This window comes from Anabrus simplex, chromosome 14 (genome assembly GCF_040414725.1).
Source record: "Anabrus simplex isolate iqAnaSimp1 chromosome 14, ASM4041472v1, whole genome shotgun sequence".
Taxonomy (NCBI): Eukaryota; Metazoa; Arthropoda; class Insecta; order Orthoptera; family Tettigoniidae; genus Anabrus; species Anabrus simplex.
In genome coordinates this window covers 39,187,318-39,202,243 of record NC_090278.1, presented here as the reverse complement: position 1 = coordinate 39,202,243, position 14,926 = coordinate 39,187,318, and the positions used below count along the sequence as shown (strand labels likewise).

Below are 14,926 nucleotides of genomic sequence, written 5' to 3'. Positions count from 1 at the left end.
GATAATCTGCAAGTAGTTCCCCAATAACCGTTAGATGGCATCAGAAGACAGAGCTGCACCAACACGTATTCATACGTGAGCGGCTGCAGAAACACGTATCGGTACATGAGCGGACAGCATTGTGTTAATGACGAAATTGTAAAGCGTCTTTTCTTGAACCTTTGCACCAAGTCTTCAGTAATGACAGACGGCCGCCCAGTGCGCTTCTCGTCGTGGACATTACCAAGACATTCTTTAAAGGCTCGAATCCATTTTCTTACCATTCCTTTGCTCATAGTATGTTCTGCATCTACTTCACTAATCTGCCGATGAATTTCAACAGCTTTGACGTATTTTGCATTTAGAACACTAATTACAGCGCGTACTTCACTCTCAGGGTGACCGTTAATTTTGTCAGAGACATTTTTAATACGCACAAGGAAATGTAAATACGGGCGAATACTTCCGTAATGACATTTGAGGCTAGCCTACAGATCTATGTATGGAGTGCAGATGCTTTGAGCAATGATCAAAGTGCTGCAGTGGCCATATTTTAAAACTGTACTATCCTGGATTCAGTTCCAAACTACTACTACTACTACTACTACTACTACTACTACTACCACCACCACCACCACCACCACCACAGCGTACAGGCCACTTTGCTTATTAAACACCTTGAGCAAACTTTACGAAGGATTGATTAAAACTAGACTGGAGAAAGAACTTGAACAACAGGGAGGACTTTCTTCGAACCAGTTTGGATTTAGAAAGGGTAGAACCACAACCCAAGCTATTGAGAGGGTGATTCAAATACAGGCAGAAAGCAGTGAGAAATGGGCTGCCTTGATAACGCTAGTTGTCAAAAATGTTTTTAACACTGCTTCTTGGAGCATTATTTTGAGAGAACTTCGTAGGATGAACATTTCTCGGTATCTACAACAAATAATCGTTAAGTACTTCAAAGGACGAAGAATACGACTTCATGATTTAGAAGACCTTGAAATGACTGCTGGCGTTCCACAAGGATCTGTCCTAGGACCCACCTTGTGGAACATTCTATATGATGGTGTCTTACGCCTGCAGCTGACAAAAGGGACAACATTTGTTGGTTATGCAGATGACCTTGCATTAGTGGTAATAGCAGAGAATGTAGAAGAACTGACCTTCTGAGTAAATGAATCACTGAGAAAGTTAACCTTTGGATGGTAAATAATATATTGAGATTGGCTCCACATAAGACTGAGGCTGTAATTTTGAAAGGTCCAGGAATTGGAAAAATGTCCGTTTCTTATTAAATGATACAGTGATTATAAGTCTGTACGATACCTTGGGGTTCTTATTGACAGGAATTGCACATTTGGTGCACATGTGAAGGCAGTAACCCAAAAGGCAATGAAGAAGGCATCGGCATTAGCCAGACTTATGCCTAACATCGGGGGACCAAGAACAGTTAAGAGACAGATTATGTGCTCTGCAGTATATTCCATTTTACTTTATGCTGCACCTATCTGGCACAATGCACTCAGGAGGAAGATTCACCGAAGAGCTATGGAAAGAGTACAGAGGAAAATGCTGCTCAGAGTTACCTGTGCATATTGAACTGTTTCAACAGCAGCTTTACAAGTTGTAGCTGCCAGTATTCCCATTGACCTCCTCGTTGTAGAGAGAAAATTTTGGCATGAAAGGGATGCGACTATATCTGCTAAAGAAAAGAAAGCCTTGAGGAACCAACTCTTACCAGACTGGCAAGACTGATGGGATGGCACAACCGATGTTGGCCAATGGACAAAAAAGCTAATACCCGACATAGGAGACTGGCTTAAATGTAGACATCGGCAGGTAGATAACTATCTGTCGCAGATCCTGACAGGACATCGAAGATTTGGCGTATAAGCCATGAAGATGGGAAAGACGCAGGGAGATGGTACTGTTCTGAAAGGGATACAGTAGAACACACTTTTTTCTACTGTGTTCGATGGGAAGAAGAACGAAGCAAAGCCTGCCAACAACTTTGCGACGACTCATGCCAGGGAATCTGGTTCAAATTATGTTAGAGAGCCTGTTTGCCTGGAACACAGTAAAGGCAATGGCGACAAGCATTATGGGGATGAAGGAGAAAGAAGAGAAAGGAAGAACTTAATAATATACATCACTTCATTCTGATGTCATGCCGACAAGCAGTTCCAGAATGGGCTGAGTACTCCCACACAGAGTGGTGCCTTTAAAAGATTTCCCCTGCCATAAAAAAACCTACTACTACTACTACTACTACTACTACTACTACTACTACTACTACTACTACTACTACTACTAGGCATTGGGAGGACTTCAGTGTTATGTATTCTGTCAACGCATGATATTCTGAGCAGGCATCAGTAGCACCACATCTCAAAGGATCAAAGTTTTTTGGTGGTGTTCTCTGGTAGGGTCCAAGTCTTGACACCATAAAGTAAGATAAATAATATTTAACACCTAAGTAAACGGAAACTCAGATTGATCTTAAATACATGCTACAGAGAAGATTGCTCATTCTTGAATGCAGTCTTTCCCTGTTCAATCTGGGACCTCATTTCAACAGCAATGTTCCAGCTGTGATCAGGAATGGAGTTGCTCCAGTGATGTGCCAGCTACTGTCAAGTTAACAGGTTGAATGACATGTTTGCTTATGACCATTACTTTGATCTTTTTCGCATTTAAACATAGACCTGCTGCAGCACTGTCTTCAACCACGCAGTTTTGTAATGTCTGCAGAGCTTCAGCACTTGTTGCAAGCAGAACAGTATCATGTGGATATTGCTTATTATTTAATGCGAATAACAACGATGCCCTCCTGTTTACTTTCTAGTTTCAGCAGACACCCTTAGGTGTAGTTTGACAGGAGTAGGCAATGTGCCACCACTGGATTTCACCCTCTCCCTAAATCATCATCATCCACTATGTATAATGTTGTGAGTTGATGGGGCAGAGTGGTTAGCTTGATGTCAGGCCCCCTTTGCTCCCAGGAATTAACCTGGTACTCCCATCATTAACAGACGTACACTAAATAAATAACAGATCTAATATTATTGTAATTTTCAAACTACAGAAAATTACGAAGATTGTAAGTCAAGAAACTAACCTGGAAACTGGAGTGGGCAAAGCTACGTATGGACTCATCTGTGTTATACATGCCCATCACCACGCCAGGATCTTTGAAGTTGAAGACCTGCCACCGCTGAGCCTCAGAACCATCAGCAGGAGTGTATACAAGCTCGACTTTGCCTGGCTTCGATATGACTTTGTCCGTAGCTTTGTACTGGTCTCCGTGAGCGTGACGTCCGATGATGATGGACTCCTTCCAGCCCGGAACGATACGCGGGATGGACTTGCAAACGATGGGTTCACGAAACACTGTGCCCCCAAGGATGTTACGGATCGTTCCATTTGGACTTGGCCACATTTTCTTCAAATTAAATTCTGTAAAACATTACATCCTGTTTATAACATTCAAAAAATTCTAATAACTGCCCCACAAACTCATTACTAATGAGACATAGGTAATAAAAGGAACAAACAAGAGACAAATCAAGTGATGTATACATTAGAAATTATTGAAAAACCATAATATATTGGGGGAACGAATAATTTTGTGGGGGCACTGGCTACCACATAGTCACCTTGGGACATGCGCAGCGAAACAATGGTGAAATTGTTTTGATAAATACAAATGTATTGCCCTATGCTTGGAATCATATGTTATTAATTTCATTTCCATATTGATAGGTTCAACAGTTCACAATTGTAGTTTTGGGGTTCTCCAACTAATCAATACTTTTATAGTATTAAATATACGTACTTACATTTATAAGTACAATATGAGCGCAGGACTAGTTTCGATCCTCTGTTGGGATCATCTTCAGCTGCTAAATGTATCATGAACATAACTATATCAAGATAGCAGTACATTGAATTAAAAGTATTACACTATTCAAGATATGTAGAGTTCTAAATTATGGTGGTAACACACGCTAACATCCTCATCACATATCTGAGTACGTTCAAGATTTACTTTCTCATCTCCACATACTAGTTGTAGCAGTTTACACAGAGCATAGTTGAATAACACTTCACTTGCACAGATCTGTGTCGAAATGTTAATAACACCGGCCTTGGAAAAAAAAAAATTCTCACCAGCAAAAGGTTGAAGAGGTGATTAACCCTAATTTAGGTGTGCGGATTTTGAAATATGTAAACCGTTTCTGCCTATCACGTACAACTTTTTTGCTATTTGAAATCCAAATTTGACATATTGTTGTAATTTCGATAGAAAACACCCTAACAGAGAATATATGTAGCTTTAATGGGACATGATCAACGTGTTCATTGCTAGAATGTATGAATCTCACTACAAGAACACTTGTTTGCTGCACTTTGATGTGAATGAACGCTGTGTTGTGTTCCTCAGTATTGTTATTTCACACTAGACACCAACAGTAATCAGACATCATGGAGACGTCCCATCGCCCCTGATACCTCCGTTCCATTTTTTTTAGATCCTGATGGAACCGATCACCTTGTTCCTCGCTGAATGCTCCTAAATTTGCAGGAAATTTAATTTTAAGCTCATGCAGCAACCCAATTTCTGGAAGTTGTACAGCATGCTTTCCACAATCTGTTGGTAGTTGACATCTTTAACATTACCCAGAAATTTGCTATAAACATCCTCGAATGATTCCCCTGCCTAAAGCTGTGTTTCGTTCATCGTCGTACTGAATATCGGATCCTTCATAAGCTGATATAGATGTTGATTCCTATAGGGAACCTGAAATATTTGTCCTGAATGAGTAAATTTATAAAACCAATATAAATGGTCCGTTCTGGTACTCTTCATGTACTGCTTCAAATTCCCAATTTAATATGTAAAGGGGGCAATAACACACTTTGAGGATCAAATAATGGATGATTTACAATGATTTTTTTCTCCAGACACGAACTGTTTCTTCTTGGGCCACTCAGACACTAACCTACGATGATCCCTGTCCCGAGAGTCCCACTCTCACAGTAAACAGGGGAACTTATATCCTCCTTGCTGTTCTAATATGATATTGCACAGTTTTAAATCACAGCACAGTAGCAATCTGTGTTCATTGTAGTTCAGTTTCTGCAATACCATAGATAAATTGTGATAGTTTTCACAAAGAGATGTTGAATGGGCAACTGGCACTGAAGCAAGTTTATTTCCATTGTGCAGAAGAACACCTTTGAGACTTCTTTTACTTGTATCAATAAATAGATGCCAGTCCTTTGCTTGGTAAATAGTTCCAAGACTACAAATCAAGCCCCAGATATTACAGCAAAACACAAGTTTGTCTTCGTGAACAAAAAACTGCCGGAATTCTTCCTCCTGAATTCTGTAACAATATGAATTTGTCCCAAGAAGTAAAAAATTTCTCTCTCTTAATCTTGATCCTAAAAGTTCACTCTTTTCTTTAGTGAGGCCTAGGTCATCCACCGAATAATTTCAGTCACACTGATTATAAAAACGTGGAGTTTTATCCTCAACAACTGGTACAAAGGTATCATCACCATCCTCTGCATTTGAAGATAATGAAAACACACTTCCTGGAAACTGTATTGGTGGTTTTTGGACAGGAATATCGGGTCCATGTGGTTCAGGGCTTATGGCAGATAGAAGGCAGTGATACACAATGTGCTTTTTGTTTTTCGTATTGAACCCGGATGCCTTTGCTGGGGAGATGTAGTGTTTACAGTGCACTATATCTTCCGGTATGGGCTATATCAAATTTGTTACTTTCATTGACTTGTCTCAGTCTCATCCTTGGCTTTGACAATGTGAAAGTGACTGAGGTATGAGTGATGCTAGTAATGCCATTGCTTATGCAGCCAGTCCCTGTTATGAATGGTGTGAAAATATCGCTCATAGGGTCGGTTCGTGCATGCATTTCAGTGGGCTTGGCAGACTGATATGTAATAGCAACTTCTGGCTCAGTGAGGAAAGCAACGGGGAAACTACCTCGATCCTGATTTCCCTTGTACGCCTTCAGTGATGCCTAGGCCATTTATGACAGCTGTTGGTGGAGCTTCAGAGGATCAAACCAGCCTTCGGGCTGAATACCCAACATACAACATACATATTGAACCCGGACACTTAACATATACAAAAATAAAATTTGTCAAAATGATTTCTTTGTTCTCGCCAAGCCATTGGGATGAATGACAGATATTGATTCCCACAAGGAATCTGAAATACCCGTCCCGAATGAGCAAACCCATAACATCAATATAAATGGTCTGTTATTGGATATTATAAATTTTCCAGCCAATTCATTCCCGGCTGCCAGCCGGTTAAAGCCACTGGGATTCCGAATGGCGTTGATGGCACCAACCCATTGTACCATTGCTGCACGTTTTCTACACACGTTTTACACACAATATGGGGTGCAAAATTCTTCATGTTAAAATATGCCAAGTACAGGCTTTTTATAAGTGGCATAATATTTTGCTTCTGGCCATTAACTGTATACTGGCCACATATATGACAGAAAGAGTTTGGATTGTTCACACATTTTTGCCTCCGAACATCACTGCCACTTGCCACTTTAACACTAACTCACTTATTCACTCAATCGACTTCAAGTGCACGTTGTAACTTGTAGACAAAGGCGTGACACACGTTCTCATATTCTTCTCTCAGACTACGGAGAAACGCGATATTGGCGGTTTGACCTTGTCTGACACTGCGCACACACGAACTGCAACTGTTCTAATTGTTCTTCCAGTGTTCCTGTATGATTACCTACTCCCCTCCAAAACAGGGCACATACAATATTTTCTCTCAGATATGTCCATACCTGCATTCCATACAACCAATCCAAACCTCATTTACAACAACGAAGCTCCATAAATATGAGACGGACTTGTGACAAATCTGTGCGTGATACAAAACAACTGGTATTATGTTTTACATAAGAACACTAAATGTAACGTATATCACACACAATTACTTTTAACGGTAAATCTTCGCAGGCTGATGTAATCACAATAGCACTTGTCACCATTCGGTGAGAAAACTGTCAGACAGATATACACAAATTGGTCAAATGTTTGAACCGAGTCTGTGACAAAAGATGGATTCAAATCAGTGCCGCTGTCACTTTCAATAGAACAGGGCTGAAATTGTTCCACTTTAAAAACCAATGTACAGCACATTGGTATGGAAGTTCTTGCTGTCTATTTATGCATTGTTTTCTTATGAGTTAGGAGAGAACCTTCTTTAAATAAGTTTGTATAATTTAACAAAGTTGTTGACATGTGATCATGTAATATGGGACATACTTTATATCCCGAGCTGGTTGCTTGTAACCCTGTTGAACGTGCTTTGCGAGTCATCACTTACCTGAGATTGTTTATATCCCATATTATGTTAACATGTGTCATCATCACCATAATTTAGAATTGTACATATCTTAAATAGTGTAATATTTTTAATTTAATGTACTGCTATGCAGATATATTTATGTTCATGATACATTTAGCAGCTGAAGACGATCCCAACAGAGGATCGAAACTAATCCTGCATTCAAAGTATTTTTAATCGTAAATACATATAATTAACACCATACAAGTATTGATTAGGCAGAAAACTCCAAACCTACAATTGTGAACTATGCTTGGAATTTCATGGTAAGCATTTCCAACATCTGCCGTGAACCTGGTCAGTGTACAACGATCATTAGGCTTGCAATTCACTCCTTTACATGTTGCTTTTGTTATTGATATATTAACATTCTGTGTGTGATACGTTACTACAGAACCACTGCATTTTTAATATGTCAATTCATCATTGTGTTCTGAAATCTTTCAAACTATCCGCCTGCATCGACCCTGACCAGACGTTGCTACTACCTGAACTGCGCACTCCGATATGCCTCAGGTGCACATATGGCTGCAGAGTGTCATTTCTAATGCAAAGTAGAAACACAGGAACATTGAAAAATACACATAATAGGATGAACACAATGACAGGCCAATGTAGGAATAATAATAATAATAATAATAATAATAATAATAATAATAATAATAATAATAATAATGTTATTGGCTTACGTTCCACTAACTACCTTTTCAGTTTTCGGAGCTGCCGAGGTGCCAGAATTTTGTTCCACAGGAGTTCCTTTACATGCCAGTAAATCTACAGACACAAGGCTGATGTATTTGAGCACCTTCAAATACCACCGAACTGAGCAAGGATCCTACCTGCGACATAGAGGTCAGAAGGCTAGTGCCTCAACTATCTGAGCCACTCAGCTCGGCGAGAGAAATAGAAAGAAAGCATGTAAGGATTAGAACAATCTCCAAAACCTCACACTGTCGTGAGCAAATTAAATTACATATAGCTGCCGTAGTAGGGAAATGGTGCTGCGTTTGGTTCAGCAAATGTAATATGTGGGCGCTGTACATAAGAGTGAGGACGTCAGACCTTGTACGAGCTGTATGAGAAACGAATGACTACAGGATGGGTAAGATATGAGACCTAAGTGCATTAGGTTGCATCCATATTGTCTGCGCCAAACATATAGGTCACTGGGCTTTCAAAGGGCCACCATATCAATAGTGTACTGTCAGTACGTAGATTTGGACAAAACCACCACCACCAGCCCACCAGGGTCAACTGTCATGGTATACGACGCGTTGGTGACAGGGGTTGTTATCGGCTAACTCAGATCTTAAGAGCGGATAAACAGGCTACAATGTACCACATCACTCACCAATTCAATAATGATACTGTACAGAAGAACTAAGGAAGCAGCTCAGTGAGAGGATGGAGAGATTTTAGGAGGAGAAGGCCAACACATCAGCTAAGCTGGTTCAATCGATCTCCTAAGTACGGAACAGCGATGTAAAATAATACTAATAATAATCATATGGCCTTAGCTACCGTATGCAAGTATTTTAATTTTATGCCATCTGGCTGCCTGCTAGTCAATTTTGACATTTCGTTCCACCTTTTTTAAGTTGTTTTACATCGCACCGACACAGATAGGTCTTATGGCGACTATGGGACAGGAAAGGGCTAGGAGTGAGAAGGAAGCAGCTTGGCCTTAAGGTACAGCCGCAACATTTGCCAGGCGTGAAAATGGGAAACCACGGAAATACATCTTCAGGGCTGCCGACAGTGGGGTTCGAACCCACTATCTCCTGAATACTGGATACTGGCCGTACTTAAGCAACTACGGCTATCAAGCTTTACTTCAGGCCTACTAGATGGAGTAAACCGAATCTTTTATGCATCTATGGCTAAGGTTTTTTAATCAATTCTGTCAGGAAAACACTACATGGGACACCAGGGATCTTTTACATACCGACATCATACGACAGAGTGTCGAATGGACTTTCTTCCGCCCTTTAAAAATCAGACTTCCTCTGCTGGGTTTGAACCCGCCATCTTGGGATGTAGAGGTCAATTCAGTGCTGAGCAATGACTACATGTGAGCAGCCATATCATCCCAAATCTGCTCACCGTGGGGTACAGAAGCAAGTGTCCCATGAGGATATCACCCATCACAAGACAAAACAAGTGACATGGGCTAATGAACACTGTCACTGGATACTCTAAGCACAGTAAATAATATTTTCAATATCTATATATAAAATAAGAGTTTTGTCTGTAAATTGCTCAGAATTTAAAAAGGATGGTATTTCTCTATCAGTCATGTCCACAGCAACAAGGAAATGCACTTTTTTCTGTAATGTCCATCCGTCCGTCTCTGTCTATCTGTACACACATCACGAGAAAATGGCTGAAGAGAATTTAATGAAAATCGGTATGCAAAGTAGGGGAATAAGTCGCTACAATCTAGGCCATAAAGAATTTTATTCACCCTGACTGAAATGGTAGTTTAGGGAAGGCCTAAAATTTAATTCCCAAATAATTTTTTTATTAGTGGTCGTATCGATAAATACTACATAACTAAAGTTATATAGTATTAAATTTCCAATCATTTATGTCTTGTACATTGTTACTATACCAGCTATGATCAGAGAGATATTCATGAATTTGGATTTTTGTTACTAAGTCCATATCAGCGCAGAGTCACGAGAAAATGGGTAAACAGGGTTTAATGAAAATTGTCAAGTCTGAGAATAAGGAACTACAGTCTATGCTATAAATAATTTTATAAGACGCCCTAATATCACGGAGTCGAAAGAAAACTAAATGTGAAGGCCTACAATATAGAAAGCTCATAAAATTGATCAACAATAACATTACATTACCATTGTTTCTTGTGATGTGCTTTGCATCTTCTGTTGCCACTCATCTCTGATAGATAGGGTTACTGCTACGTACCGAGTATTTTTTTTTAATTTGCCTTACGTCGCACCGACACAGATCTTATGGCAACGATTGGATAGGAAAAGGCTAGGAGTGTGAAGGAAGCGGCCATGGCCTTAAGGTATAGCCCAGCACTTGCCTGGTATGAAAATGGGAAACCACGGAATAAGATCTTCATGGTTGCCGACAGTGGAGCTCTAATCCCCTATCTTCCGGATGCAAGCTCACAGCTGCAGCCCTTAACCACACGGCCAACTCGTCCGGTCGTTCCGAGTGTAACAGTCTGCCTGAATATTGGCGGGAAGTAGCTGGGGAGTTAGATAACTTTCTTCTTCAGCATGCCATTCCTCTGGTTCATAAATTTTCTGATACTACTGCTCGTAACTCACTGGTTCATCATAGCATTCAAGCTATTCAATCCTACTTTGAGGCACTGATTGGAATGAGCAGTGTGCATATTTAACAGAATAATGGCAGAGGAGAATTCACGGCTGTCTGCGGCCTGGTCATTCCAGCTGTGGAAATTTGGACTGTTAGATCAGCACTGTAGTATTATTTGTTAATAGTGAGAAAATATGCGGTTTTTCATTTGATAGAGTATTTTATATGAAACATTGCTATTAGTCGCTACTTTCCTACTGACGTTTTTGTAATGACTATGTTGACTTCAGTTAGGAAAGCCACAAAGTCGGTCTTTCTGAGAATCCCGCAGGGAAGCACGGGTACATCAGCTAGTTTATTTATAAATACTGAAATATAATAATAAAATACGGCACGTATCCAAGCTTTAAAATAAATGACCGAGTGAATGACTGTGTGGCCTTGGTTACGGAGCCATCAGCTTGTATTCAGGACAGAGTGGGTTCGAGCCCCACTATCGGCAGTCCTGAAGATGGTTTCCCGTAGTTTCCCATTTTCACACCAGGCAAAGGCTGGGTCTATATCTTAGTTAGGCCATGGTTGCTTCCTATCACTCCTAGCCCTTTCTTATTCCACTGTCACCACAAGACCCATCTGTGCCAGTGCGATGTAAAGCAAACTGTAGTAAAATAATAATTTGTTAAACACTGATTGATTGATTGATTGATTGATTGATTGATTGGATATCATGTGATATGAATAATATTTCATATTTACATTAAATGCAAAAAAATCATCATCCTTGGGAATCTCTGGGGTCCCCGAGTGTTGAGAACAAATTACAAGCTAAAGCGTCATCTTACCTTTGACACGTGCCTCATCAGGAGTAATGGTGGCGCACTTGATCCCGACATTGTGTTTCAGAATAGCATGAGCTGCATCTATTGTCACCTGGTCGTCCGTTGCATCACGATTGGGCAAACCCAGGTCGTAGTAGAGAATTTCAACCTGCAAGTAAGAAATACACATCACTATTGTCATTGTAGTGAAAAGGTGGATCCTTAACATTTTCAATTTACTGTAATCCCAGTTCAATATCGAACATAATGAAGTTTTTAACTTCTAACATCACATATTAATATAAAACTACCACGTAGCTGAGCTAGAACATCAGATTCTCCACGATCTCTGCAGTCTTTGTTAGCAGTTAAACATCGCACTAGAAATATACATCCTTTCTCTCTACCAGTCTATCATTCATTCATATTCTCCTAGACAAATACAGCAGGGTCCATAAAGTGGTAGTCATTTATTGTGTTAAGTATTATTTATTTACCACAATTATTGTAAGTATGGAAATCTAGAAGGTCTAGGGCAGGGATGGCGAACCTATGACAGGCGTACACGCAAACATGACTTTTGTAGCATGTCAGACGACATACTCGCATATTTTAATGTTTTTAACATGTAATAAATAGGTCAAAAATCTATCGACATAGCATATTTTCATAAAGAAGTATGTCTCATTTAATTCTATGCCCATATTTTTTTTTACAAATTTTATTAGGTCAAGGCAAAAACATACTTTATTTTTAAAATTTACGTGTTTTTAAAAATGTAATTTTCATCGATGTTTGCAAAATAAAATCATGAAACATTGAGTCGAATGGATTTAAATGTAATGCAATCTAATATCTAAATTAAGTCAAATGAGGGGTTTTATGATGATTTTAAAGGAAAATAACCCATGGCACACTAGACAGTAAAAACTGACACTCTGGTCGGTAATGATTTGCCATCCCTGGTCTAGAGAAAAAAGAAAAGGGAACTGGACCAATACCTAAACTCAGATGTTATTTACATTACTTACTAAATAAATCATCTTTATAAACCATTATGCCTTTCAGCAATCAATCTGCAAGACTTTGTGAATTAGCTAAGAATCTCCAAAATCCTCTATTTGCAGCTAGTTCTACATTTCCTACCATCAGATCACTCAAAACCAAGTCTATTGGTTTCCCTCTACTTATCTTACCCTCCAAGGCTGAGTCCATTATTCTCCTACATAACATATTCTCCATTTACCTCTCTTGATCCCACCACCAAAGCTGGCTTATATGTACAGCTTAATCCGAACATAGCTTTGATCTTTACATTCCGAGCATCCTCCTGCCACTGTTCCCACCTGTTTCCACCAGCAATTGTTCTCGCTACTTTCACGACTGTTACTTCCAAATTAGCAAGCAAGATGCCCTAAGTCCACCCAACTCTTGCACTTGTACATCAAAATCGGTCCAAAAACAGAGCAATCTAAAGATTATTTTGACTGAGGGACGGACTTCTTTCCAACGGAATACTGTTAGAGCAACTGTAAGCTCAGTACATCAGCTTTGCTGTACCTTGATTCACTTTCACTAAAATTTTAATATACAGGGTGATGCAAAAGTCTGCTAACATATAACGAGGCAATACTTCACGGAATATTGGAGGTAGAAATGTAGTAATTGACACACATGATTGGGATGATATGGGGTTTTATTGACACCTAATTAAAGTAAATAAAGCTTCATTGACAGTGCTTTTCCTGGTAACGTCAACATTCTGCGATTGCAGGCGCATCTGACGCCCTCTCTCAGACATTTACTTTTATACCATACACAGGTCTCATGCGGCATCACTGACGTGTTGCTGTCCAGCGCCATCTGTTGGCCAATTTGTGCACTCATTGTTGGAGTCAATAAAACCCCATGTCATGTCAAGCATGTGTGGCCATTTGTACCTGATGTGTTGCTGTCCAGCGCCATCTGTTAGTCATTTTGTGTACTTTATTTTGGTGCCAATAAAACCCCATGGCATGCCAATCATGTGTGTCAGTTATTACCTCTCTACCTCCAATATTCTGTGAAGTATTGCCTCGTCAAATGTTAACCGAATTTTGGGTCATCCTGTATATTTCACTCTATCAGTATGACATTCAGTCACTGATGTGCTCACATACTACCTTTCACCAGTTCACCTAGAGCCACCGGCGAGTGCAGACGTACGGAGTGGAGGGTCCCTGGAGTGGGAGAAGGTAGTGTAAGTGCGGAGTGTTGGAAGTCAGCGAGGTGCTTACAGGCAATGATTGGTACAGAGCAGTACAGGGCGAGCATAGGTGGTTGGGAGGGAAGGAAGAAGAAAGAAGAAGTGAAGACAAGAAGATGCAGAATAGAACTGGATAAAATAGGATACTTCATACTTTCTGCAGCGGTGATTTTGATATTGCTTTGGATTGGGGGAGTAGAACTGAACCCAGGTCCGACTTACAGAGGAAATATGAGCTGGGAGGACATGGAAACAATCAGAAAAATCGTAACAGAGGTGGTAGCAGAGACATGTCCCCTCGAACAAATCAAGAACATGATTAAGGAACAAACGAGGGAGTTTGAAAAAATGAAGGGGTGGTTTCAGGAAAAGATAGAAGACACAGCTTCACAGGTGAGAAGAAATGGTGAAGAAGTTTCAGCATTAAGAGAGGAGATAGGGAGATTGCAAGAGGAGGTATCGAAACTGAAAGCCGACGTAGTTGTTAACACCCGAAGTCGCAGAAATAAATGCTTATTTATATATGGAGTGCAAGAGGGTAAGAAGGAAGATAAGACGAGTATAGTTTATAAAGTAGTGGACTTAATTCAGGGTAAAATGAAAATAAATTTTAGTGAAGTGGACATTGATGATGTGACAAGAGTGGGAAGATTTAGAGGTAATAGGCCTATCAAAGTGCAATTATTTTCTACACTGATGGCTGATACAGTGGTGCGTAATGCAGGTAACGTGCAAGGAGAAAAAATATGGATAAGGAAGGACATAGGAGCTGAAGAGTGGAGGAATGAAAAAACTCTTAAAAAACACATGATACGAGCTAGGCAGCAAGGGTTGAATGCAGTCATCAGAGGACAGGAATTAGTGGTGACAGGCAACAGATGGAGGAGAGTATGGTCGGTGAATAGACTGATGGACCTAGAACGGAGGATGAAACAAGATGAGGAGGCTAAGAGAAGTGTAGTGAAGAACGGGGATGACAAACGAGTGGAAGATAATAGGCAAGTGAAAGATAACGAGGGTAGAAGTGTAATTATAGGAAGTAGTACTGAAAAGTGTCAAGAGAGACAGAACGAGGTGCTAAGTGGAAGTATGAACAACGGTAAGGAAAGAGCAGTGGACGGGCAATGCAGGAGAGAGGCTGAAGATCAAAGGGGTGATGGGGGAAAG

At 40.1% G+C, this 14,926-nt stretch overlaps 1 protein-coding gene across 1 annotated transcript in view; it reads right to left on the bottom strand.

The window, feature by feature from the left end:
- The window catches only part of LOC136885455 (isocitrate dehydrogenase [NADP], mitochondrial), a 153,597-nt gene that overhangs the window by 21,551 nt on the left and 117,120 nt on the right, over nucleotides 1-14,926 (bottom strand). Inside the window, exons 3-4 of the mRNA XM_067158016.2 lie at nucleotides 11,539-11,683; nucleotides 3,101-3,438 (exon numbers count right to left, since the gene is read on the bottom strand). Coding sequence (XP_067014117.2) covers nucleotides 3,101-3,438; nucleotides 11,539-11,683 — 483 coding nt within the window. The remainder of the gene's footprint in view (nucleotides 1-3,100; nucleotides 3,439-11,538; nucleotides 11,684-14,926) is intronic.